The sequence below is a fragment of the Pongo pygmaeus genome, chromosome 8 (assembly GCF_028885625.2).
Source record: "Pongo pygmaeus isolate AG05252 chromosome 8, NHGRI_mPonPyg2-v2.0_pri, whole genome shotgun sequence".
NCBI lineage: Eukaryota > Metazoa > Chordata > Mammalia > Primates > Hominidae > Pongo > Pongo pygmaeus.
Window position 1 is genome coordinate 107,773,302 of NC_072381.2, and position 27,391 is coordinate 107,800,692.

The following is a 27,391-nucleotide window of genomic DNA, read 5'->3' on the forward strand; positions in this document are numbered from 1 at the left end:
GACCTCATGATCCACTCGCCTTGGACTCCCAAAGTGCTGGGATTACAGGCGTGGCGTGAGCCACCGTGCCCGGCCAAGCTCCTGGCCTTCTTATTCACTTGACGGTTTTGAGATCTTTGATTTCAGGGATGTTGAGAGCTGCTCCTGTCATCTGGAGTTGAGTCTCACCCATGGGCTAGAGTGTACACAGGAGTGGGACCTTCTGTTCTTGAACTTAGGCTGTGGTGTGATCACCCTTTTCTCTGCATCCACCTGACAGGCTGGGACTTGGGCTATGCCCTGGACAAGGCTGGCTGGTGCAATGATGCCCTCTAGAGGATGGATCAGGCCCAGTCACCACCTCAGATTCAGGGCCTGCTGCTCTTCCTCTTCCCACTCGGCCCTGGTGACAGACAGATAGAGGCCCAGCTGACGTGTCTATCGGAACGACTTTATTTCAGTACACTGGGCCCCACCAGGCAATGTGGTTTGTGCGAGGCTGTGCAAGGGACAGGCTTGGGCTAAAAGAAGGGAGGTGAGTTGGTTAAGCGCACTGCAGTCCGCGGGGCGCTACATTGCTTTCACACATACCTGCTGCTGTGGCCCACACCTGGCAGGGGCCTTTGGTCATAGGACGGCGTGGGGGAGAATACTGTGTAAAGTCTGGGATTGGGGTGGGTCTTGGTGTCACAGGTGAGGGTGCCGGTGAAGACAGGCTGGCCCCAGCTTTGCACCATCTAGGCTGAAGGCCTTTGGACCACTCCTAGGAGTCAGGCCTGGCTCCATTAGCTCCTGGCACTCTGGTCTGGCCCACTACCTCCTTAACCAAGCAGGTCCAAGGTCAAGAATGGCACAAGATCACCCCAGAGGGGGCCTTCCCACCTCTACAACCTAGTCCCCTGGTCAGCTACAGTGGCAAAAGGCAACTTGGTAAATTGCAGCTTTCTCCAGTCTTAAGGGCACTGGCTCTCCAACACCCCTCCCTTGCTTAGGGGTCTCTGCCAAAGAAAAATTTTACCTCCTTTTTCAGAAAATCTAACCAGCAACCAGCCTGTTGATTCCAGGGCAGTGAGCAAGAGGAAAAGGGAGAAAGAGCCTGGTGGGAGTGTCTTTGAGTGTAGCTTCCAATCTCAAGTGGTCCTGCAACCTGTGGACACTGTCAGCTCACCATCAGCTGGGAGAGGTGGGGCCCTGGAGGCTAAGCTTAGGTGCTGTAAACATTAGTGTAGCAAGGCAGGAGGCAGCGAGCTCCCTCTCTCCAGCCCCTAACTGAACAAACACTTCAATAAATAAAACTGTTTGAAGATGGCATTGCAACAAGAACAGATGGAAAGAGAGGACCTGGAACCAGCAGGTGCCTTAACCTCTCCCAAGGCCCCCGAAAGGGGACTGGGCTGAGAACATTAACTCTGCAGCCATTCAGAGGGAGGACTGCTCCTGCCCTCCTCCAGTGGCCGGTGTGGTCCTGTTCCCTGGTGAACATGAGGGCCTCCTGCTCTCTCCTGACTCCAGTCTCTGTAATAGCTCTTGGGGTGCTTTTCCAGCCTCCCAAACTAAAATGGCAACAAAACCAGACAGAACTCAACCCCAGCCCCAGTCCTCAGTGTGCAGTCAGGAGGCATCGATAGTGGAGGCAGCAGCTGCCTGGGACTTCAGGGCACCCTGGGGGTGGGGGTGAGGGTGGGGCCAGCCCAGCCTAGGATGGTCAGCAGCAAGGTCTCCCGGGGGATGGCTTACCTCCCTCTGTCTCCCTGTGGTAGTAAACGGAGTCCCCCACAGTCAGCCAGAGGCCACCTGAGGGGGGAGCACAGCCTCTGCCAGCACTCTTCCCTGTCAGGAGCCAGTTAGTGGTCAACCCCAGGCCTCAGGCCGTCACCACTGCGGGTAGTTCATCGTCCTTTCTGGGCCCAGGGTCCCAGGGCCACACGGCACTCGCATGTGCGCACACACTCATATCCACACACGCACTCACACACAGGCAGTTCCTCGCAAACACTCCGACTCAAGAAAGCGAGTTTTAAAGTGGAGTTAACTTCAGAGAGAGGTGAAGATGATGTCCCGACATTAGAAGGTTTTTCTGTGGATGGATCGGGCACCGTCTTCCTCATATTCCTTCTTGGAGACCCACATCTTCTTAAAGGTGTCCAGGGAGGCAAGGATGGAGCCTCTGGAGGGAGGAAACCCAGAGGAACCATGTGAGAGAGAAGTGGGTATGTGTGGAGCCTACCAGTCCCCTGGGGCCAAACCAAATCAGGCTTTTCTTTAGAGGGTGCTGAGGGGTTATCAGTGCCATCACTTCCTGTTCCGTTCTTACTCCTGGAAGAGCTACTCACCCAATCCACGTGGAATACAGTCTCTCCTGAGGTGCAGATATCTGCAAAGGTGGGGGGAAAGAGGAATCTGAGACTTCCAGCCCTCCCGCTCCCTTTCCCTACAATGCTTCTCTTTCTGCCCATGGCAGGGGATACATTTCACACAAGCCTGAAGCTCTGGCCTCTCTGGAGGGCACTGTGGCCAGCCTGCCACTCGTCTGGAGAAGCAGGTTTCCAGTCCCCACAGGTCCCAGGGAAGCTGGGACTACTGGGGGGGCAGGGAGAAGCAGACTCCGCGGCAAGAACTACACTCCTTCCTTTAGGATCCCCGCTCTCCTCAGACAGCCAACCCCCTTCACCTATCACTAAGGTGTCAGACTGTGTGACAGGGGGAGCCACCTGGGCAGGGGGCACAGCAACAGTAAGTCAGTCTCCTCTTAAGATTATAGTTTCCCTGAAAGATCAAGCAGGGGGCCCTCTACCTAGTACCCTGCCTCATCTGGGTATTAGAACTGCCTGCCTTTGGCGTGAAGAGGGAGAATGAGAGCTCAGTCTCCCTGTGGCTGACCTAGACCTCAGGGTCAGTGTACAGGCTGGGAACCTGGCGCTGCTTGAAGAGCTTGGGCAAAGCTAGAGGGCAGCTACACCGGGCGGCACTCTGTCCCCGGAAGCCCAGTTCCACCCCGGCCAGGCCCGCCATGCTCCTACCCTGATCTTCACATCTTTCGGAGCTAGTTTCTTCACTTCACTCAGGAGCCTGTCACCAAAACCTGAATGGCCAACGAGGAGAACTGCAAGTCAATTCTCGGGGTGCCTGGAGCCAGCAGGAGCTCAACACTGCCAGGGGAAGGGCTCCAAGAGAAGAGACAAACCTTTGAACAGGGTGGAGCCTCCTGAGAGGACAATGTTGGAGAAAAGAGTGCGCCGCAGGTCCATGTCTGACTTCTGAATGGCGAACACCAGGACCTCGTGGATGCCTTCACTCTCCTCTCCAATCAAATCGGGCCTGAAGAGCAGCTCAGGGGCCCGGAATCGGGAAGGACCAATCTGCAGGTACAAGGGCCAGCTGAAGAGGTCGGAGCTGGGACCAAGGTCCCTTTGGGAGTGGGAATGGAAGACGCCCCTCTGCACATCACTTAGTAACTAGGTAGCTATGAAGGCCAGGCTCAAGACAGACTCTACATGTCAAGGGCTTAAAAGAACAAAGATAGGCCTCTTGGAAACTAGTGAGGGGAGGCTCCTGTATTTCCTTCTCGCTCTGGCATTTCCAGCCAAGAGGTCTTTGGCATCAATACATGGATTTATTTGCTCATGGAAACGTCTTCCTAGCAATGGGGGTTCAAGGGAGTGGTAACTCACCGTACACTGCGCCCAGGTGTGGTGAAGGATGGCACTAACCATCCCACTTCCTAATCTCATACTGATGTGGGACAATCCCTTAGGAGCTTCCTCCCCTCTAGCGGGAGGGAGCAAAGTTCTGGCTGCCTCCTCTGCAGGAGACAGGGCCACTCATGCTCAGGAGCTCTGCTGCTCCAGACAGAGGGTGTAAGGCTGGGGTGTCCAATCTTTTGGCTTCCCTGGGCCACATTGGAAGAAGAATTGTCTTGGGCCACACATAATAGACACTAACACTAATGACAGCTGCTGAGCTAAAAAAAAAAAAAAAACTGCAAAAAAATCTCATAATGTTTTAAGAAAGTTTACGACTTTGTGTTGGGCCATCCTAGGCCACGTGCAGCCCATGGGCCAGGGGTTGGACAAGCTTGGTGTAAAGGGACTGGCCTGCCAGACTCCAGACCCTGATGGAGAATTCTGGTTGGGCCCAGAGCTTTTATGGACCTAAGGGGACCGAAGAAAGAAGGCAGACCACCTACCTCAATGGTGCTGCCATCAGGCAGGTAGTACTGAGCTTTCTCTGTCTCTAGCGTCTCATCCTTTTGGGGGTTTATGGATAGGTAGCAGGCTCTCTGCAGATCCAAGCAAGACAGTCAGGCTGGCAGGAAATCTGGTGCACACCCGGTCAAAGCCCCAGGGGAGGAATGTGCTGCTGCACAAACCTGTCTAAACGCTGTGATGGCCCCAATGGTCACTATAGCTGCTGCCCAGAAGCAGGGGCAGTGAGGTCTCTGCTGGGCTTCACTGGGTGGCATTTAGCATATGAGTTCTTAACTGCTCCACCTTCCTGATGGGCAAGCTTGGAAACTTGGCCTCTGGATCCTCGGTCTGAGACCACAACCTAAGTTCAGCCCAGGCCCAGGCATCTTTCTCCTTCTACCACTCATATGGTTCTGGTCCTGCCCAGCTCAGAGTTTTCCCTCTAGCCACAGCTGGCAGGAGGTTTCAGTTTACTTACAAAGACAAATGTCTTAAATGTATTATGACTTCTTCAAGGATGTTAAAAAAATAAAAATAAAAAAACCAGGACTGGGCACGGTAGCTCATGCTGCAATTCTAGCACTTTGGGAGGCTGAGGCGGGCAGATCACTTGTGGTCAGGAGTTTGAGACCAGCCTGATCAACATGGTGAAACCATGTCTCTGCTAAAAATACAAAAATTAGTGGGGTGTGGTGGCAGGCACCTATAATCCCAGCTACTTGGGAGGCTGAGGCAGGATTCAAGCGATTGCTTGAACCCGGGAGGCAGAGGTTACAGTGAGCCGAGATCACCATTGATTGCACTGCAGTCTGGGCGACAGAGCGAGACTCCATCTCAGAAACAAAACAAAATGAAACAAAACCAAACCCTATGTAATCTGCATATAAGGTATAAAAAACATACTGAGCCCCTATGTGGCCATCACCCAGCTGAAGAAATGGAAGCAGCTCCCTTTCCCTCAACAAGATGGCAGCATGTCAGGAAGGCGAATCTGTCAGTGTGACGTGGGAGAGACCTGGCTGGGAAGAACAAGGCCTCGCCAGGGACTCCCAGGCAGGTGCTTCGCCTGGCTTCACTGGCAGGTCACCAAGGTCCTGGGTGCTATGCTCCCAACCCCCACTGCATCCCTAGGCCCAGGGGGCAGCACTTACTTCTTTTATGGCCTTGACAATCTCAAACTCAGAGGATGAGTGGAAGTCGTAGCCCTCCTTACGCAGGTAGAGGCGCAGGAAGCGAGAGACGTCCCGGCCCGCGATGTCGATGCGCATGATGGAGTGGGGCATGGCAAAGCCCTCATAGATGGGCACAGCATGGGTGACTCCATCCCCAGAATCCAGCACCACCCCTGTGGTCCTGCCTGTAGCATAACTGAAGCAAAGGGGCACACCGTCACTCAGCACTGCCTCCTCACGCTGGGAAGAAATACACTTCTTTATTTAGGGTTCAATGTCAGCTAAACTAAAGCTTGGGCCTGCCTCTCTCCAGGGTCCGTAGAATAGACTGGGTACTAAGGAAGCCCGGGTGCTGGAGCAAGCCATGAAATACCTGAACGGAAGGAGCTGATCTTCTCCAAGTTCCCTCCCCGTACCCAGAAGAGCAGGCCTTCCTGTCTGAGATGGCCTGGCCTTCAGCTGCTTCAGAGACCCAGCCTAGGGGCCAGGCAGGAAAAGTAAGAATAAAGAAAAATAAGAATATTTTTCACTTCCATTAAAAACAAAGGCAGGAGAAGACCCTGCTTTACTGGTTTGAGAGCCTGGGGACCTTTGTCAGCCTCGCTCCAAAAAAAGGCAAGTGAGGCAACTGACCCCCTGCTCAGTGCAGAGAGGCCAACAGAGCATGGACGCGCTGTGGGGAGGGTGGGCTTGCCAGCCCCATCTCAAGTGGCAGCCGCTCTTCAGCTCCAGCTGATTTTTGCCCTGTGGGAATGTGTGCCCGGCATTCCCAGATCTTCCCATTTTTTCAGAGAAGCCAAAAATTTGGATTTTGATGGGACACCTCTTGATTTTTAAATGCTGGCTCACAGTTTGTTAATGGGGTCAAATAAATCCCACGTGTAGGTCACTCGTGGATAATCTCTGCTGTAGACCTCACTCTGGTGTGAGGCGGGGTAGGAGTGTGACAGGAGCCACGGGGGATGGGAACAAGGACTGTGGTGGCATTCGGATCATGGGTGTCTCAGCAGCCTGGCGGAGCAGCTGGCCACAATAAGTGCTGAATAATAAGTGGACACATTACAGGGGCCTCCGGGAAGAGCTGCTGCAGCATGTGGCTGCCTCGGCAGGCCCAGCCAAGGCCTTGGGGACCAAACCCGCTAGGAGTCCTGACACTGGGATATGGTCAATAGTAGCCACATGTCCTCCTTTGCTTTCAACTACGAAGCCTCAGTGCTCAGTTTCAGCAAAAGCCTCTCTCTCTTTCCCACCATCTTTAACCTTTCCCTAGCAGGGGGGCTCAAGTTACTCTGAACCATTCCAGAGGAGAGCCAGCCTCAGCTGTGCCAAAGGACTGCTTTCCCTGCAGGTGCCGGGCTAGCCAGCTGCTACTCACAGGCTGAGTACAGCTTGCATGGAGATGAAAAGAGCGGGCACATTGAAGGTCTCGAAGAAAACTTCGGCAGCTCGTTCCCGGTTTTTTCGTGGGTTTAAAGGCGCCTCAGTCAGGAGCACAGGATGCTGGTGAAAGGAGCCCAGGAGACAATGAGGCCAAGGCCAGATTTCCATCTTCATTAGTCTTGGGGGAGAAGACCCTGCCTTGCTGGTTTGAGAGCCCGGGGACTTCTGTCAGCCTCCCTCCAAAAAAAGGCAAGCTGTGCCTGTCAACTATCCCTGCCCAAGTAGGTTTCTCAACTTTTCAAGTTAACGCCCACTTTAAAATTTCATTCTGTCCTCAGCTGTGCCCCCCAACTCCCCTCCTTGTCCTCCAAGATTGTTATACAGGCCCCTGTGTCTGCTGTGTATCTCCAACTGTCAAGAAGATTTTGTGAAACTCTAAATTCCTGCCACAGACCAGTTCCAGTCTGTGACCTGTTAGAAACCAGGCCGCACAGCAGGAGGTGAATGGCAGGTATGCCAGCATTACCGTCTGAGCTCCACCTCCCATCAGATCATCCGAGGCACTAGATTCTCATAGGAGTGTGAACCCTACTGTGAACTGCGCATGTGAGGGATCTAGGTTGGGCACTCCTTATAAGAATTGAATGCCTGATGATCAGAGGTGGAACAGCTTCATCCCGAAACTATCTGGCCACCCCAAACCCCCACCCCTATGGAAATACTGTCTTCTAAGAAACTAGTCCCTGGTGCCAAAAAGGTTGGGGACCACTGCTTTAAAAAAACTGTCTGAAAACAGCCGGGCGTGGTGGCTCACGCCTGTAATCCCAGCACTTTGGGAGGCTGAGGCGGGCGGATCATCTGAGGTCGGGAGTTCGAGACCAGCCTGACCAACATGGAGAAACCCCGTCTCTACTAAAGATACAAAATTAGCCGGGCGTGGTGGTGCATGCCTGTAATCCCAGCTACTCAGGAAGGCTGAGGCAGGAGAATCGCTTGAACCCGGGAGGCGGAGGTTGCGGTGAGCCGAGATTGCACCATTGTACTCTAGCCTAGGCAACAAGAGCGAAACTCCATCTCAAAAAAGCAAACAAACAAAAAAACCAAAACTGAAAACATCCCACCTGCACCTGGAAATTGATACACCTAGTCTGCACCTCTCTGCATTTTCTTTCTTTTTTTTTTTTTTTGAGACAGGGTCTCACTCTGTCACCAGGCTGTAAGTTCAGTGGTGCGATCTTGGCTTACTGCAACCTCGATGCCCCCAGGCTCAAGCAGTCCTCCCACCTCATCATTTCAAGTAGCCGTGACTACAGGCACGCACCACTATACCCGGCTATTTTTTTTTTCGTATTTTTAGTAGAGGTGGTGTTTTGCCATGCTGCCCAACTTGGTCTCAAACTCCTGAGCTCAAGAGATCCACCCAAAGTGCTGGAATTATAGGCATGACCCACAGTGACCAGCCTCCCTTTACATTTTTGAATGGAGAGTTACTTCCTCACAAGTTAATAAGCACAGGCTGCACAAGGTGGCTCATGCCTGTAATCCCAGCACTTTGAGAGGTGGAGGCGGATAGATTGCCTGAACCCAGGAGTTTGAGACCAGCCTGGGCAACATGGCAAAACCTTGTCTCTACAAAAAATACAAAATTTGCCAGGTGCCGTGGCTCATGCTGTAATCCCAGCTACTTGGGAAGCTGAGGCAGGAGAATCATTTGAATCCGGGAGGCAGAGTTTGCAGTGAGCCTAGATCACGCCATTGCACTCCAGCCTGGCCAACAAGAGCAAAACCCCACCACACACACACACACGCGCGCGCACACACACACACACACACACACACACACAAATTAGCCGGGCATGGTAGGGGATGGGGCTGAGATGGGATTACTTGAGCCCAGGAGGTCGAGGCTGCAGTGAGCTATTGCACTCCAGTCTGGGTGAAAGAAGTTAATGAGCACAGGCTTTGAATTCTAAAAGACATAGGTCTGAATTCCATCTCTACCCTTTGTTCACTAGGTGACCTTGGAAATACCACTTGGCTTTTCTTTTTTTTTTTTTGAGACGGAGTCTCGCTCTGTCGCCTAGGCTGGAGTGCAGTGGCGCAATCTCGGCTCGCTGCAAGCTCCGCCTCCTGGGCTCACGCCATTCTCCTGCCTCAGCCTCCGGAGTAGCTGGGACTACAGGCACCCGCCACCACGCCCGGAGAATTTTTTGTATTTTTAGTGGAGACAGGGTTTCACCGTGTTAGCCAGGATGGTCTCGATCTCCTGACCTCATGATCCACCTGCCTTGGCCTCCCAAAGTGCTGGGATTACAGGCATGAGCCACCGCGCCCGGCCACGACTTGGCTTTTCTGAACTTGTTCCCTTGTTTGTAAAATGAGATAATACTACCTATATCTCATAGGAATGGTGTTAAGATTAAATCTGAATATGCCTGAAAATCAAATGGCTCCAGCACTCTTGGCAGTGATCATCATCCTCCTCATCATCTCTAGGGTAGGAGTTTGACACAGCTTTGCATACCCTACAGGAGTGCCCTACACACAGGATCCTCACCTCCTCTGAGAAAGTCTGCAGCTGGTCCTTAGAATAGACATATTGCCAAATGCGTTCCATGTCGTTCCAATCCTTGACGATGCCATGCTCCATGGGATAGCGGATTGAAAGCAGACCTCGGTGCTCCTGAGAAAAGAGAACAGGACTTGCGACTGCAGTCAGGCTCCGCCCAGGACCCTGCTCTCCCAAGACTGAGCAGTGCAAGCTGAATCCCTCGCAAAGAAGCCTCAGCTTCCTGAGCTCCCACCCTGCTGTCCTTGCCCAGGGCTAAGGGTGGGCACTCATTCTCCAAGGCTATATACTGTTTGCTGCAAACTGCCCTCATTCCCGAGGAGCCAGCAAAGCAGGGGGCTTCTGCATTTCCATGGCCCCTCAGGTGCCTCTAGGGCAAGTGGCAGGAGGCATCTTCCTCATTGCCTGGTTGAAGGACACAATCTCCTGGCTCCCACCTCTGGGCCTCAGCACTTGAAGCCAAGGATGGCAACAGCGATTCTGCTATCTGCTTACGAGAGGCTGCATGAGGGCTCTGCCAAAGCTGTGCGAATTAACTCATCCCTAGGGTACCCCAGCCAGGATCTCCCCACTGAATATTTTTTGTGAAAAAAATAATAAACACAGTAAATTTGATCACTGACAAGGCAGTGACAGAATGCAGAAGACAACAGCCCTGTTTTCTAGACTGGTCTCAGTGTGTCCCAAAGTGAGGTCCCAGGTATTTCTTCTCCAAGACCACAGGCTGTTCCTGGGAAAAATAAACCACCTAAGCCTAGGATGAGAGAATCAAAAAGGAGATTTTCAGAGAAAGTTGCCCCTTTTACTTATGAGTATGTCCAAATGTTGGGACATGTTCCATGTGGTGAATAATGAAGGTCCTCTGCTGGCTTGAGGCTTGTTCTGTAGGCGTGGGAATTACCTCGGCTTTGGGGCCAATGAAGATGTCGCCTTCAAGGGCTCCTGCCATGACACGAACGTGCTTGGGTCGGCCCACACTAGAAAAGACAGTGAGGAGGACCATCATTTTTCATTTCATGACAGAACACAGGAAGGATGTATAGATGTACATACACACTCAAATTCTACTGAGATTATCTTCGAGGAGTGAAGTCACAGTTGATTTTGGTTTTCTTCTTTATACTTTTCTGTATTTTCCACAATTTCTAAAATGAACATGTATTATATTATTTATATATTGTTTCATATTTTATATTTATTATAAATTATGAAAACAAATTTTTAGAGTATTCAATACCTCTAGTTCTTCTCTTTCTCCAGTGTAAGTACAGACCAAGAAAGATGAGGAAATGAGAATTTCTAAAGGAGTGATTAACTCAAAACATTTTAGTGTCCTTAGTCCCCTTCCCAGGACATCTGAGTAAAACTGTGATGCTGGGCCGGGCTCGGTGGCTCACGCCTATAATCCCAGCACTTTGGGAAGGTGAGGCAGGTGGATCATTTGAGGTCAAGAGTTTGAGACCAGCCTGGCCAACATGGTGAAACCCCATCTCTACTAAAAATACAAACATTAGCTGGGCGTGATGGCACATGCCTATAATCCCAGCTACTTGGGAGGCTGAGGCACGACAATCACTTGAACCTGCAAGGCAGGAGTTGCAGTGAGCTGAGATTGCGCCACTGCACTCCAGCCTGGGCTACAGAATGAGACTCCGTCTCACAAAACAAAACAAAAAAACTGTGATGCTATAGATCGGACAGATAGCCTCTTCCTTTCCCTGCCCCTTTAAGCCCTTCCTGTAAGCCTCTGTGCTCTTCTCCTGCCTGCAGTCTCTCTGCCTTAGGAGGAAAGTTCTGAGAAACTACTCATTAAGATAGTAGAAGGGCTGTAATCCCAGCACTTTGGGAGGCTGAGGCAGGCGGATCACGAGGTCAGGAGATCAAGACCATCCTGGCTAACACGGTGAAATCCCGTCTCCACTAAAAATACAAAAAAATTAGCCAGGCGTGGTGGCGGGCGCCTGTAGTCCCAGCTACTCGGGAGGCTGAGGCAGGAGAATGGCGTGAACCCGGGAGGCGGAGCTTGCAGTAAGCCAAGATCACACCACTGCACTCCACCCTGGGCAACAGAGCGAGACTCCGTCTCAAAAAAAAAAAAAAAAAAAAAAAAAAAAAGATAGGTTAAATGTTAATCCCCAGCCTGGGTGATAGGAGAATTTTAAAAGGAGGGCTCGACCAAGAGGCAATCCTCTAAAGCAGTGAGTTATCAATGATAAAATTTTTTAGCATCAGATAAAATTGGATTTTTAAAAAGAGGCCTCTTGTCTGTGCCTCTCAAATTGTACCACGTAGACAACTGTTCTCCTTTGTTGACTCCAAACCCGGCTCCTGTTCCTTATAGGGCTGGGCCTGTAACAAAGCTGATGAGCCTCCAAAATGTCTAAGCTACAGAATGACTTACTAGTTTGGAAAGCAGTATTTGGGGATCTGATCACCAGCAAAACCAGCTTTAATCACACCGGATCCCTGAGGAAAGAGGAGAGAGAATGAGGAGTCAGAACTATCACAAATACAAAAGGAAAAATACATTATATGGTATCATTTTTATTTGAGAAAAGAAAGCGGCCGGGCGCAGTGGCTGACACTTGTAATCTCAACACTTTGGGAGGCAGAGGCAGGAGGATCACTTGAGGTCAGGAGTTTGAGACAAGCCTACCCACCATGGTGAAACCCTGTCTCTAGTAAAAATACAAAAATTAGCCAGGTGTGTTGGCAGGCACCTGTAGTTCCAGCTACTTGGGAGGCTGAGGTGGGAGAATCACTTGAATCTGGGAGGCAGAGGTTGCAGTGAGCCAAGATTGTGCCACTGCACTCCAGCCTGGGTGACAGAGTGAGACTCTGTCTCACAGGAAAAAAAAACAAAAAACCTAATATTTGTATATAATATATACATTTATTTGAACCTAGAAAAAGGTGAATGCACACCAAAAACGGAAGTGGAAATAGGATGGTGAGGAGGATTCTCACTGTATACTCAACCGTATTGTGTGAGTTTTCTGCAGTCTCTGACTCTTCTACATTGAATATGTTTTGCTTTGGGAATTAAAAATACTAGTAATAAAGGGAAGAAAAAGACAGAAAACCTGGGGAAAGAAGAAGGTACCTAGAAGCATCAAAGCAGCCAAGTTCAGGAACATAAGGTGGAAAAAGCACATGACTCCTTGTTACACCACCCTGGGGTGCTTTTAACCTACTTTCCCGGCTCAGACCTGAACTCTCCCAGCTTCCAGGGCCTCTGTGACAGACACCGCCATGAGCACTGTCATGCTTGAAATGGACTCCCATGGAACACGTGCTGTCTGGTTCTTATCACAAGGGCAGAGCACTATGCTTTGGGAGATTTTTGTTGTTGTTTTCTTTTTAACTATGCTTTCCTTTTACTCCTTGGTCTCCTGATGGTAAAGAGAAGCAAAGACTAAAGCCTACTCTGAGAATAGAAGAGAACCACAGTCCTGCTGCTCCAACACTTGGTATGTCGAGTGAGGTGTCCAGAAAAGAATCTGAGTTCTCCCAGCATCTCAGGTACCACCCAGGGCCCAATCAATGTAAACACTGACTCTAGACAGAGACCAACCCTGTGCAGGACAGATGTCAAGGCTTAGTATTGCTTGTAGATACACCCTGTCCTCTTCCTTTTTTTTTGAGATGGAGTCTCTTTCTGTCGTCCAGGCTGGAGTACAGTGGTGCAATCTGGGCTCACTGCAAGCTCTGCCTCCCAGGTTCACGCCATTCTCCTGCCTCAGCCTCCTGAGTAGCTGGGACTACAGGTGCCCACCAGCACGCCCGGCTAATTTTTTTGTATTTTTTTTTTTTAAATTAGAGAAGGATTTCACCGTGTTAGCCAGGATGATCTCAATCTCCTGACCTCGTGATCCGCCCGCCTTGGCCTCCCAAAGTGCTGGGATTACAGGTGTGAGCCACCGCGCCCGGCCTTTTTTTTTTTGAGACAGAGTCTCCGTCTGTCACCCAGGCTGGAGTGTGGTGGCACAATCTCGGCTCACTGCAACCTCCGCCTCCTGGGTTCAAGTGATTCTCCTGCCTCAGCCTCTTGAATAGCTGGGATTACAGGCGCGCACCACCATGCCTGGCTAATTTTTGTATTTTTAGTGGAGATGGGGGTTTCACCATGTTGGTCAGGCTGGTCTCGAACTCCTGACCTTGTGATCCACCTGCCTCGGCCTCCCAAAGTGCTGGGATTACAGGCATGAACCACCGTGCCCGGCCTCCTCTTCCTTCTTAACTCTTCTACCACCACACCTGATATCCTCACCCTTCTAACCCAACATGGTTTGCAGCTGCACCCGTAGCTGGGGCAAGCCTTTTCCTGCTGCCTGTTGACCACTCTCCTGGGGTGGAGTGTGGTATTTCCTGACCCCACTCTGCAAGCACTGAACACACCAGCAGACTCTAAGTAGCCAAGGTTATCTGCACCAAAGGCTTCCCAGCAACATGCCTGCTTCCCTCCTTGACTCTCTTATTCCTGCTCTTCTGCAGGAAGAGGGGGAGTGAGACTGGCCATCTGGTGCTTGCCTTTGGCAAGACAGAGGTTGGTGGAGGAAGCAAGTGGTTGAAGGAAGCTGGGCGTGGTGGCTCACGCCTGTAATCCAGCACTGTGGGAGGCCGAAGCGGGGCAGATCACATGAGGCCAGAGAGTTCAAGGCCAGCCTGGCCAACATGGCAAAACACTGCCTTTACTACAAATACAAAAATTAGCCAGGTGTGCTACACGTCTGTAATCCCAGCTACTCAGGGAGGCTGAGGCAGGAGAATCACTTGAACCCAGGAAGTGGAGGTTGCAGTGAGCCAAGATCGCACCACTGCACTCCAGCCAGGGAGACAGAGTGAGACTCCACCTCAAAAAAAAAAAAAAAAAGTGGTTGAAGGGCGGAGAAAGTGGTATGAGAGGAGAGCAGGGCAGCCAGTTCTCTAAGGGAGCAGGAACCTTTGCCAACAGAAGAGAGTGAAAACAGAAGACAATGTGCAAACTCATTGGACTGGGCAGTACAACAAGGAGCCTGGAAAAAGTGCAGCTGTCAAGTGAGCTGAAAGACTGGGAAGGAGGGGGAATTTGCCTACAAACCCAAGGGCTCTGAGAGCAAGGCACGGACAGGCAAGAAGGGAACTCCTAGAACTTGTTTGCTCAGTCTTCCAATGATTGCTCACTGCCTTCATCTGGGTGTGGTGATGCCAACAGACTAATTGGGTCTCCCGGCAGAGGTTAAAAAACAAGAGAGGATGAAATCTGTCCTTCAGACCCTGGATATTTTTAAGAGATGATTTTCCTGGGTATTTGATTTTTAGTTTACAAGCAAAAGGACTAGAGTCTGGGTAAACAGGCAGATTATGAAGTCAGATTTGTTTTTTCTTCTCTGTCCTTCCTAGCAAAGAGTATAAAAGGCCCAGTTCAAATATCATCACCTTCCTCCTGAAGAAACATCCCCAATTGGAATGAATGATCATCTTCCTATTATCTCACAGCAAATCTCCATTACCTGCACCACGAGGTGGCATGCACTTCATTCTGCTTTCTATTACAATGTAAGGTTTCCACTTTTGTCTCTTTTCAGTCGAAGTTCCTTAAGGCTAAAGTACATTTCGGCAGTATCTGGCATTTGCTGGGTACTCAACAGATGCTGGCTGAGTAAAATTAAAATCAAGTGCAAATGACTGGCAGATAGAACCTAAAGTATGGAACCTGAATGACCAGCTGAAATGACAGAAGCCCCAGGCAGAGGCGGTTCAGGAAAGGGGAAAGCAGCACTGGGAGTGATGCACAAGGTGGAACCAGACCCAGCGTGTCCTTGCAGCCCCCAAGCAGGCCTGCCAGGCCAGTCGTAGGGTGAAGAATCAGTGGAGAATGAGGAGCAGCTGAGCTGCCTCAATTCTGCTCAAGCCACACAAATTCTGCTCAAGAGCATACAAAAGGGTTATGTCCATTTCTTTAACAGTATGTACAACTAGGAACTGTGTACCTGGCAAATAAGCTGCCACTGTCTTTGTTATTCACTCTGGCAAGGCCAAATGAAAAAATGTCTGGTAGAGACTTCTTGAGTAGTCTCGGCTGGGTGTGGTGACTCATGCCTATAATCCAAGCACTTAGGAAGGCCGAGGCAAGCAAATCACTTTGAGGCCAGGAGTTTGAGACCAGCCTGACCAAAATGGAGAAACCCCATCACTACAAAAAATACCAAAAAGTTAGCCAGGCATGGTGATGCGTGCCTGTACTCCTAGCTACTTGGGAGGCTGAGCTAGGAAGATTGCCTGAGCCCGGGAGGTCGAGACCAGCCTGCACAACGTGGTGAAACCCCGTCTCTACAAAAAATACAAAAATTAGCTGGGTATGGTCGTTGTGCGCCTGTAGTCCCAGCTACTCAGGAGGCTGAGGTCAGAGGATCACTTGAGTCTGGGAGGTCAAGGCTGCAGCAAGCTGTAATTGCACTGCTGCACTCCAGCCTGGATGACAGAGTAAGATAAGACCCTGTCTGGAAACCAACCAACTAACCAAACAAACAAACAAAAAGTATGGCTGGGTGCGGTGGCCCACGCCTGTCACCTCATCACTTTGGAAGGCAGATGCAGGAGGATTGCTTGAGGCCAAGAGTTCGAGAGACCAGCCTGGGCAACATGGCAAAACACCATCTCTACAAAATATTTATTTTAATTTTAATTTTTTTGAGATGGAGTCTGGCTCTGTCACCCACCTAGAGTACAGTGGTACAATCTCGGCTCACTGCAACCTCCGCCTCCTGGATTCAAGCGATTGTCCTGTCTCAGCCTCCTGAGTAGTTGTGGTTACAGGTGTGCGCCACTACGCCAGGCTAATTTTTGTATTTTTAGTGTAGATGGGGTTTCACCATGTTGGCCAGGCTGGTCTCGAACTCCTGATCTCAAGTGATCCACCCGCCTTAGTCTCCCAAAATGCAAGGATTACAGGCATGTGCCACCATACCAGGCCTACAAAATATTTAAAAATTACTTGGGCATGGTGGTGCGGGTCCATAGTCCCTGCTACTTGGGAGGCTGAGCCCAAGAGGTCAGGGCTGCAGTGAGCCCTGATCTCGCCACTGCACTCCAGACTGGGCGACAGAGTGAGCCTCTGCCTCAAAAAATATATATAAAAAATTCAAAATAAGGCCAGGCGCAGTGGCTTACACCTGTAATCCCAGCACTTTGCGAGGCCAAGGGGGGCGGATCACGAGGTCAGGAGATTGAGACCATCCTGGCTAACACGGTGAAACCCCGTCTCCACTAAAAAGTACAAAAAATTAGCCGGGCGAGGTGGTGGGCGCCTGTAGTCCCAGCTACTCAGGAGGCTGAGGCAGGAGAATGGCGTGAACCCGGGAGGCAGAGCTTGTAGTAAGCTGACATTGCGCGACTGCACTCCAGCCTGGGCGACAGTGCGAGACTCCACCTAAAAAAAAAAAAAAAAAAATTAGCCGGGTGTGGTGGCACGTGCCTGTAGTCCCAGTACTCGGGAGGCTGAGGCAGGAGAATCTCTTGAACCCACGCAGGGGAGGTTGCAGTGAGCCGAGATTGCACCACTGCAATTTAGCCTGGGCGACAGAGACAGCCTCCGTCTCAAAATAAATAAATAAATAAATACACGATTTTTTTTTTTTTTTTTCTGATACGGAGTCTTGCTCTGTCGCCCAGGCTGGAGTTCAGTGGCGCAATCTCGGCTCACTGCAAGCTCCGCCTCCCGGGTCCAAAGCCATTCTCCTGCCTCAGCCTCTGGAGTAGCTGGGACCACAGGCGCCTGCCACCACACCTGGCTAATTTTTTTGTATTTTTATTTTATTTATTTTATTTTGAGACGCAGTCTCGCTCTGTCGCCCAGGCTGGAGTCCAGTGGCGCGACCTCGGCTCACTGCAAGTTCCGCCTCCCGGGTTCATGCCATTCTCCTGCCTCAGCCTCCCGAGTAGCTGGGACTACAGGTACCCGCCACCACGCCCAGCTAATTTTTTGTATTTTTAGTAAAGATGGGGTTTCACCATGTTAGCCAAGATGGTCTCGATCTCCTGACCTCGATAAATACACAAATTTTTAAAAATCAGAATATCTGGCAACACTAGGCCCGTATTCCTGCATGGGGACAATTGGATAGAAAGGAGAAGCAGTTAACATTTTGGTCAGGCATGCTCAATTCAATGCACCTTTCAGATTTCCCAGCCTGGAAGAGGTGCCTTTCAGGCTATTCTCTCTCTTCTCTTTTGAGTATATTTCCATTCCTGCTTGGCCTCTGCAGGCATTGAGTTTGAGATCCCTATTCTAGGCATTTCCAGTCACTAATTGGTGATGTTTCTTCTTCCACATGGTATCTGATTTCTTTTTTATCCTCAGAGGACTTAGCTCAGTGTGAAGCACATCCTTGGCTTGCAAAATATCCATAATTGAACGTGAAAATATCTTTGTAAGTCACCTCTTCTTCACCTTTTCTGTCAAGCTAGGGATGGATTCTTGCTGAAGCTGTACAACCAACAGCCTGAATATCACACTGCAAGTGACAGTGTTAGATAAATACATTGACTTCATTTCCTCAGCTAATTCTAGTGTCCCTAAAAACTTAAGTGAATCAGCATTAGTAGGATCAGAAAAGCTGATTACAAATTGTAAAAGAAAAATTTTTTCAGACAGTTAGTGAAATCTGAACATTGACTAGATAACTGATAAGATTAAGGGGTTCTTGTTAATTTGATTAGGCATGATAATAGTATATTGATTATGTTTTTAAATGAGTGTGGGGCTGGGCGTGGTGGCTCACGCCTATAATCCCAGCACGTTGGGAGGCTGAGGTGGCTGGATCCTTTGAGGCCAGGAGTTCGAGATCAGCCTGGCCAACATGGCAAAACCCCGTCTCTACTAAAAATACAAAAATTAGCTGGGCATGGTGGTGCGTGCCTGTAGTCCCAGCTACTCAGGAGGCTGAAGCAGGAGAATCACTTGAGCCAGGAGGTTGCAGTGAGCATCACTGCACTCCAGCCCGGGTGACACAGCAGACTGCATCTCAGGAAAAAAAAAAAAGAATGTGGGAGAAGGAAATGGGCAGGAATGTAGTTGAAAAGATTGGCCAAGAGTTTGATAACTGTTACAGCTAGGTGAACGTATGGATGTTCCTTACACTATTCCTTCTCCTTTTGTATGTTTGAAATTGCTATAATAAAAAGAAATAACAGTAAGATGATAGCACTTAAGTAAACTTTCAAAACACAAACAGCACACTCCCCTGCCAAACTTAAAATGCATATGCACATAAAATCATGGATGGATCTAGGCATGGTGGCTTGCTCCTCCTATACTCCCAGCTACTTGGGAGGCTGAGGCAGGAGGTTTGCTTGAGCTCAGGAGTTTGAGGCTGCAGTGAGCTACGACTGCAGCACTGCACTCTAATCTGGGTGATAGAGTGAGACCTTATCTCTAAAAAAAAATTTAAAAACAAATAATAATTAAAAATTTAAAAAAATCATAGGTGGAAAGGAGCACAATTTTTTTTTTTTTTTAAAGAGATGGGGGTCTTGCTGTATTGCCCAGGCTGGCCTTGAACAACACAATTTTCCTGACTTATCTTCCTGAGTATAAAAGGAGGACAATTTTATGATGATGGTTGTTTTGCGGGTTATTTGTAAAACAGAGAGAAAGGATAGGGTTGCCAGGCACAGTGGCTCATGCCTGTAATCCCAGCACTTTGGGAAGCTGAGGTGGGAGGACTGCTTCAGCCCAGGAGTTGTAGATCAGCCTGGGGAACACAGGGAGACCCCATTTCTACAAAAAAAAAAAAAAAAAAAAAAGCTGAGCAGGTGGTACATGGCTGTAGTCCCAGCTACTTGGGAGGCTAAGGTGGGAGGATTGCTTAAGCTTGGCAAGTTGAGGCTGCAGTGAGCTTTGATTGTGCCACTGAGCCCCAACCTGGGCAACAGAGTGAGACCTTGTCTCAAAAAAAAAAAAAGATAGGGTTGTGGAGGGGTACAAAGAGTCTTCAATTATATCTGTAATGTTTTATTTCCTTAAAACATGAAGGTGGATGGGACCACTAAAGCAAAAAAAATACTGAAGCAAATATGGCAACGTCAATATTTATTAAATCTGGGTAGTAGACACATGCTACCTGGGTGCTTGTTATATACCACACCGAATTTTTCTGTATGTTTAAAGTATCTCTCTCTCTTTTTTTTTTTTTTAAAGGGGGCTGAAGCAGCACAACATCCAAAGCAAAACAAACAAATGCTTAGCTTATTGTTGAACTTCTGAAGAGCCTGCATTTAGGTCCATATAGTCACAAAGACAGTTTTAAGTTTGACAAGAACGTTGATCCATTTTAGGTTTAGGCAAAACTGTAAACTTAGAGTTTTTTTTTTTTTTTTTTTTTTTTTTTTTTTTAAATAGGCTGGAGTGAGGTGCACGATCTCACTGCAGCCTCAAACTCCTGGGCTCAAGTGATTCTCCCATCTCAGCCTCCTACAAGTGCATGCCACCAAGCATGCCTGGCTAATTTTTTTTTTTTTTTTAAAGTAGAGATGAAGTCTCACTATGTTGCCCAGGCTGGTCTCCAATTCCTGGGCTCAAACGATCTTCCAGCCTTGGCTTTCCAAAATGCTGGAATTACAGGAGTAAGCCACCACATTTGGCCTGGATCTTAGGAAAAATTTGAGTTTCAGAATAAACATGGTATTCTGATCAAAGTGTAGTCCTCAAAATGTGGCCTAGGAGCTGCTCCCATCTTACACTATTCTCTGTGATATGTCTTTGGGAAGAAATGACTTATATTTGGTTTTAAAAAATACCTATCATCATAAAGCTTCTCGGGTGATTAAAAAAAATACCTATCACTTTATTGTTGTCATTAAAGCACTCACCTACCTGCCCCTCCATTTTCCTCATTAAATTCTGATGAAATGACTTGATGCCAGAGTAAGATGAAAGGAGTGGTCACAATTGTCTTATGATTGGGAAAGGCTGTGAACCTAATGGGGCTCTTTCCCTGCTTTCTTTCTCCTGCATTCTTTTGATTATACTCTTCTTGGCCCATAAATAAAGTGTAACAACATGTTAAGCTATAGAGTTAACATAGCTAGTGATACATTATTCTCATTATATGTAATAAGTTGTCTCAGGTATTTCAAATAATGTTTCCTATACATCTACCATCTTGAAAATAATAAAAACAAAATGACCCCCCCCAAATGTTAAACAGCAAGGACTACCTGAGACCCCAAATGTAAAAATGTGTCAGATATTCAGCAAATACTAATAGGAAAATGACTTAAGTTTCTCCTACTTCACCTTTTGGCAGAAATACTGGCATAATAAAGGACATGTTTTCCCAGAGGGGGGAAAAAAAAAGACAAGTCAATTCTTTAAATCTTGAAACTAAAAATGCATCACTGCTGTAATGCATTTCGAAACATACTACCAGGAAAGAGAAAGAAAAAAACTAAGACGCATTAGTGTAAGTGATATTAAAGAAAATGGCCAGAGATGGAACTCCTGCCTAGCAATTCAAGAAGCAAAGGAGCTGGTGGGATAGACAGGTTGTTCCTTCTGCATTGCTGATGAAAACAGGAAATTGAATTTCTATATATTTTTCCTTTTTACAACTAAGAAGGCAGAAGAAGCACAAAGAGCCTGGCTAAAGACAGAAATCATAGTGCTCTCTGAAAATCAACATCAAGAACAAAAAGTCCTACTCAATTATCTGCAGTAACTAACTAGAGAAAACTCCCCATCTTTTCTTTATTTAGGAATATCTTTGTTACTTTGATAGAGATATTCAGTCATTCATCCAATCACCCATCAATCCAATGAAAAAACATCTATTGAGCACACAGAGGTGCCAGACCCTAGGTATACTGTGTGTGTGTAGAGAGAAGTGGTTGAAGTGAGACTAAAGGAATATCATCTTTCTTAAATTTTTTTTTCCAACACCACTAAACCTGTGGGAGAATATCATCTTTTTCCACAAGGATTTAATAGTCTAGTGAAGGAGACAAAAAGATCCTCTCAAAAATGAAGTATCTGGGCCGGGTGTGGTGGCTCATGGTTGTAATCCCAGCACTTTGGGAGGCCGAGGCGGGTGGATCATTTGAGGTCAGGAGTTCAGGACAAGTCTGGCCAATATGGTGAAACCCCATCTCTACTAAAAATACAAAAATTAGGCCGGGCGCGGTGGCTCACGCCTGTAATCCCAGCACTTTGGAAGGCCGAGGTGGGCGGATCACGAGGTCAGGAGATCCAGACCATCCTGGCTAACACGGTGAAACCCCATCTCTACTAAAAATACAAAAAATTAGCCGGGCGAGGTGGCGGGCGCCTGTAGTCCCAGCTACTCGGGGGCTGAGGCAGGAGAATGGCGTGAACCCGGGAGGCGGAGCTTGCAGTGAGCTGAGATCGCGCCACTGCACTCCAGCCTGGGCGACAGTGAGACTCCGTCTCAAAAAAAAAAAAAAAAAAAAAAAATTAGCCAGGCGTGGCGGTGCACATCTGTCATCCCAGCTACTTGGGAGTCTAGACTGGAGAATCTCTTGAACCTGGAGGCGGAGGCTGCAGTGAGCTGAGATCGCACAATTGCACTCCAGCCTGGGTGACAAAGCGAGATCCTGTTCCCTCCACCCCCCACACCAAAAAAAGAGGTGTCTCTGCCAGGCACGGTGGCTCAGGCCTGTAATCCCAGCACTTTGGGAGGCCAAGGTAGGAGAATCGCAACAGCCCAGGAGTTTGAGACCAGCCTGGACAACATGGTGAAACCCTTCCTACAAAAAATACAAAAATTAGCCGGGGTGGTGGCGCGTGCCTGCAGCCCCAGCTACTCGAGAGGCTTAAGCGGGAGGATCACTTGAGCCCAGGAGGTTGAGGCTGCAGTGAGCTGTGATCGCGCCACTGCATTTCAGACTCAGCAACAGAGCGAGACCCTGTCTCCAAAAAAAAAAAAGAAAAAAAAAAAGAGCTGTCTCATTGAGCTCAATCCTGCCCCTTTCTAAAGGGGAATAATAAAAACAAAATACCCCTGGAGAGAAGGAAAATGTAATGAAAACAACAACAAAAATATATTGGAAAAAGCGAGCAACTTGGAACTGGATCTCAGTCTGATGACTGGCTCCTCAATTCCTAAACTGGATGGTTTGAAATCTGTTATTTAACATCCCTGCATACACTGGGGATAGTAATTCCTATCTACCTAACAGAGCTGAAGCTTAAGCGAGAATATTGTAATATGCCTAAGGTCCCAAGAGCTGAATCAACAAAGGGAATCTGACAGAGTCAGCTTACAACAGAGGGAACTGGTATTTTTGCCTCAACGGAGGGACCTACAAGGGACACAGAAAGGGATCAATCTCTGTGGGACCAAAGCTTTGAATCGAAGGCAGAAATGCAGTCGTTTTACAGTTTTCTCCTTTCCCCCCAAAATAAGAGCAGTATTTAGATTCTTTCTATTGGTCAATATTGATGCTTCTGCATGGTGCTGCTGGCAAAAGGGATGACGGATAAAGTACTGGATTTAGGGCACCTCTGCTATGTGACCTTGGGCTCACGTTACTTCTTCGCGCTTCAGTTTTCTCACCGGTAACACGAAGATCAAAGTTCCTTTTAAACTATGCGTCCAGTTTTTGTGAGGATTCAACTCGAATGTATGTGAAAACGCCCTGGAAGCGCTAGAGCGCCAGGCAAATATTAAGTTTGGTAATTTTTCCCCCTAAGAACTAGGCGTTCCAAAGAGGAGGACAACCTCTCTGCTTGCTTTGTCATTCTCCTTTCTTCTCGACCTTTATCAACTTTGTAATTTATAATCACAGTAATAGCTGACATCCTACAGCAGTTTCTGGCACCAGATTCTCGGGCCCCACCCAGATCCATACCACCAAGCCGCAGCGCCGGCTGAGACCGAAGGAAAACTTAGCCGTTCTCCACCCGCGGGCGGGCACTTGCCTTTAGGCCCCACCACCCAGAGTCCCGGAAGCCAATCCCCACAGCCCTGGAGCACTGCCCCGCCCCTTCAAGAGGGAAAACAATATGGCGGCCAGGAAGAACGGCAGGGGCGTGAGCCAATCACCGCAGAGGCCTAGCCTCATCCGGCAAGGCTAAGAGGCGGTATCATTGGCCAAGATGGATAGCCAGAGCAACCAATAGAGCGATCGGAAACGGAGGAGAGGGCGGGCGACGGGCTCTCACACAGCGGTTAAGGCCCCTAGAGCCAAGGGCCCAAGAACTGGCTTGGACTATAACTCTTTCCTTTATCCACTCCAGAGTTCTCCATCCCACTTTCGCTGGCTGGCCGCCTTGCCTGCGGACTATGTGATAAGGGGAGGAAGGAGGCGGCTGTGGCTGAACGCGCCTGACAGGCCGGGCCAGTGACAAAGAGCCGGCGGCTCAGGCTGAACCCCGGGAAGCGATCCTTTCGAGGAGGAGAGCCCAAGTCCCCTTATAGATAGGAAAGACGCAACTCACGTTGTCGATCACGACAGGCTGGTTGGCGATCACATCGTAGGACTCCATGGCAGAGGAATCTCTCCTTCTGGGGAAGGAACTGCTCAGCCGGGTCCGCCGCTAGCGCCACTGACACGCATGCGCAGTCTAGCCGCCGGTTCAGGGCGGCGAGGGAGCGGCCCAACCTCGCCTCTGAAGAACTACAATCCCCAGCAAGCTTTGCGCCTGGGTCAGCGCTCTAGCTTGCTTTGTTGCCAGCCTAGTTTAAGACTGGGAGTCGCATTTCCCATGCACAGTACCCTGGGATTTGTGGTCTCCCTAGATTAAACAGCCAGAGACACAGGTTGATGGTCATGTTGCATGCCTGGATCTGTAGTCCCTTTGATGGAGTTCGCAGTGCATGCTGAGGTATGTAGTCTTCTCGAGTACTTGTCTGTAGTTCGGTTTAGATTGGTCGTAATTCATGGATGTTTGGATTTTGCAGATCAGCCCTGCCACTCCCCCCAACGTTCCCTTAGACAATATAAGGTTCTCATGTTTTTATTTGGATCTGTAAGACTTTAATAAACATCTCCTAGCACCTCACACTCTAACAAAAAGGAAATGTTAACACACGTACGCGAGAGGACATATTCCTACAACAAAGGAAAACAATTTAAATTGCATAAAATTAGCTTTAAGTTAAAAACCTGTATATTGTCGTTGCCTTTTGCATTTTCTTTTTTTCTGCATAACAGGCTAACATTGATCCGAAGATTGGCAATTGGAACTACTAGTATAGGTAATCTTTTGGTCATTAAAACATCATCTAAGGGTTTCAGAAACTGCTCTAGTATCTCTTTAATTTTCATAAGGAGCTAGAATTGACATTGATGGTTGAGAAAATGGAGGTGAAGAGAGGTTATGTGTCACTGCTTTCAAATGAGCCCAGTGTATTTTTTTCTCTGGATTATGTTCTCCCCCAGCCCCTTTGAAATTTCAGGGACCTTTTTGTCAATAGCCCTAGAAAACATTAGATTTATTATCATCTATTAATACTAACGCCCCATGGATGAATGAATCAATCCATTGTCAGATTTATGTTTAAATCCTAGTTAGCAGCGCGTCAGCAAAACAGTAACAAATCCTTTGTTGGCGCACTTCTCGGTGCTTTCGTGGGACCCTAGCACCTCAGAGGGTGCTCAGCATCTCTAAACTTGGGTTCCTCCTAACACTAGGGGGAGACCAAGAGCCTTGGGACACTCCCAACACAGGGAGGGGAGGCGGGGCCTATTGTCAAGTCACGCCTTCCCTGCCTGTGGCTGGCACAGACATTAGCCAATGGGTGCTTGGATAGGGCGCGCCGGCGCCCCGCCCCCCTGAGCGCCCCGCCGCCCCGAGGCACCCTCTGGCAGACTCGGCGGCGGCTACAGCCTGGGCGGACGGTGCGCCGTGCGCAGGCGCGGAGCTAGACCTCGCTGCAGCCCCCATCGCCTCGGGGAGTCTCACCCACCGAGTCCGCCCGCTGGCCCGTCAGTGCTCTCCCCGTCGTTTGCCCTCTCCAGTTCCCCCAGTGCCTGCCCTACGCACCCCGATGGCGGAGCTGCGGCCTAGCGGCGCCCCCGGCCCCACCGCGCCCCCGGCCCCTGGCCCGACTGCCCCCCCGGCCTTCGCTTCGCTCTTTCCCCCGGGACTGCACGCCATCTACGGAGAGTGCCGCCGCCTTTACCCTGACCAGCCGAACCCGCTCCAGGTTACCGCTATCGTCAAGTACTGGTAAGCTCTGGGCCGCGGGGAGACGGACAGGCGCGGGCTGGAAAGGGTTAAAGCGCCGAGGGCGAAGCAATTTGTGGGAGGTGGGAGGAGGGGTAGAGAATGGTTAAAGCACTCTGAAGGAGGGCTTCCTGCTGCGAGGGAAGGAGTTAAGGCTCAAGTTGGGAATGGGGACAAAGGGGTTAACGGAACCCGTGGGTAGTGAGGGGTTAACCGGGATTAGGAGAATAGAGTGAGGACTGGGGGTGTGTGTAGGAGCAGAGGGGGGAACGGCAGGAGCGAGGGAACTGTAAACGTGGTGAAAAGAGGGGGCGCCTGTAGGGGGTCATTAGTGGGCGAGAGGAAGCCAAGCGGGGGCGGCTGAAGTGGGATGGGACAGGCGAGGCGGGGCCTGGGGAGCATTTGAGAGGGCTTTGGAGGAGCGAGGCCGATGAAGCTCAGAGGGCACGAGACTGCATAGGATGGGGGGGTTCGAGGGGCCCAGGGCTCTCCTGTGGTGGGTAGGAGGGCCAAAGATGAGGGCCTGGTGCTTGTGGAGAGATGAGGAGGAGGTCTCCTTTTGATACCTTCCCGATGAGCTCAGACGTCGTATCAGGGCAAAGCTTTTGCTTTTGAAGTTTGACGGAGCAGCTCTTCCTGATAAACTTTTTGCTTACTCTGCACTGTTCTCTTTCTCCGTGCAGAGCTTCCTCCTAGCTCTGCAGTTGCTTTGCTTTAGGACATTAGGTAGAGAGAACCATGATTTGGCTTAGGATTGAAGGGGACCACAGTTTCCCACCTCCAGTTGGAAATAAATGATGGAGACTCTGGGACCTCAGCAGGGAGGAATTGTGCAGTGGGACATTAAGAGGAGCTTCTTGGCCATGGCCTGCAGTTTCTCCGGGGAGCTGAGAGTAACCCTCAAGTAGCTTTAGGATAGGAATGGTCTTTTCTAATTTCACATTCCTGTTTGCAGCCTGTTTCTTCCTTCAGCATTTGGGCAAAACAGATGTTCTGGGGACTCTGGAAAAGAACCTGTCCTCAAGGTCTTGCTGGACCAAAAACTGAGATATTGGTTGAAACTGTCCAGGACCACATTCATGCAGGCATTGTGTTAGATGATCTTCAATGAGTCTTGAAAGACTGTTTTGCAGCTGCTTGGGAGTGTAGCCAAAGGGTAGACCTGAAGGGGCAAGTGGACATCTTTGCTGGTTACCTCTCCTTTTGGGACTGAGTCTTCCTCCTGGTGAAAACCTGTTACTTCCCCTGGACATGGGTGTCAGTAGGCTGTGCAGGGCTGAGGCCAGCTGCCTGTGTCAATGGGAGGATGCCAAGAGGCCAACAGTGTGGAGAGCCTGGGGACCAGCCACCTGCTGTCTAGGGAGGGTTGTAGGGAACAGTCTCCTCTGTCAGAGTAGCTGGGAGGAGGTGGAACTGGTGTCGCAGTCCTCTCTGGCTGACGAACTGTTCTCTGGTTGAGAGGAGTTGTTGAAGAGCGCTTCTGAGTGGAAAGCAGCTCTTGCTAGCTTAATGACCCATTCTCATTGTGCCTTTATATTTAACTATGTGTTGTGATGAACTTGTTGTCGTGTGTCATGAGAAAAGTGGGCCTGGGCTGGGCACGGTGGCTCATGCCTGTATTCCCACCACTTTGGGGAGCCTTGAGGATCCCTTGAGGCCAGGAGTTCAAGACCAGTGTGGGCAACATATCCAGACCCTATCTCTGTTATCTGGAAAAAAAACAAAAAAGAAGTGGGCCTGGCTTTGCCATGCTGTTTGTTCAGGCCTCATTTGAGTGTGAGGAGAAATCCCTACACAGATTCAGGCAACTATTTTTATGTCACCCAAGTAGCCATAAAGGATAGAATTGTATGTAAAAGGTATGAAAGCATGTGCAAAGGACTAAGGGCAATTTTTTTTTTTCCTTCCTGCTGCAAGCTTGTTAAGAGCCATATCT

General features: G+C 49.4%; 2 protein-coding genes across 6 annotated transcripts in view; one reads left to right on the top strand and one right to left on the bottom strand.

Annotated features, from left to right (window-relative positions):
• Window positions 1-409: 409 nt before the first annotated feature.
• Window positions 410-24,948, bottom strand: ACTR1A (actin related protein 1A). The gene is made up of 11 exons (XM_054436806.2): window positions 23,725-24,948; window positions 11,689-11,753; window positions 10,189-10,264; window positions 9,276-9,401; window positions 6,714-6,838; window positions 5,318-5,534; window positions 4,166-4,258; window positions 3,164-3,338; window positions 3,000-3,061; window positions 2,313-2,353; window positions 410-2,146 (listed from the first exon to the last, which is right to left on the bottom strand). The coding sequence occupies exons 1-11, from the start codon at window positions 23,770-23,772 to the stop codon at window positions 2,044-2,046; spliced, it is 1,131 nt and encodes a 376-aa protein (XP_054292781.1). The 5' UTR covers window positions 23,773-24,948; the 3' UTR covers window positions 410-2,043.
• The window catches only part of SUFU (SUFU negative regulator of hedgehog signaling), a 131,303-nt gene continuing 128,763 nt past the window's right edge, over window positions 24,852-27,391 (top strand). For 3 of the 5 annotated variants that reach the window (XM_054436797.2, XM_054436798.2, XM_054436796.2), the window contains exon 1: window positions 24,852-25,458. In XM_054436797.2, the coding sequence (XP_054292772.1) occupies window positions 25,277-25,458 (182 nt within the window). In that variant the 5' untranslated portion in view covers window positions 24,852-25,276. The remainder of the gene's footprint in view (window positions 25,459-27,391) is intronic. The other 2 variants (XM_054436805.2, XM_054436804.2) reach the window with 1 other exon arrangement.

Excerpts from the sequence above, each read along its gene's own strand:
- ACTR1A (XM_054436806.2), bottom strand. The coding sequence starts at position 23,772 with ATGGAGTCCTACGATGTGATCGCCAACCAGCCTGTCGTGATCGACAAC. Across the intron at positions 11,754-23,724 it reads AGCCTGTCGTGATCGACAAC|GGATCCGGTGTGATTAAAGC; the intron begins GTGAGTTGCGTC and ends CTCTTTCCTCAG. Across the intron at positions 9,402-10,188 it reads TCATTGGCCCCAAAGCCGAG|GAGCACCGAGGTCTGCTTTC; the intron begins GTAATTCCCACG and ends CTCTTTTCTCAG.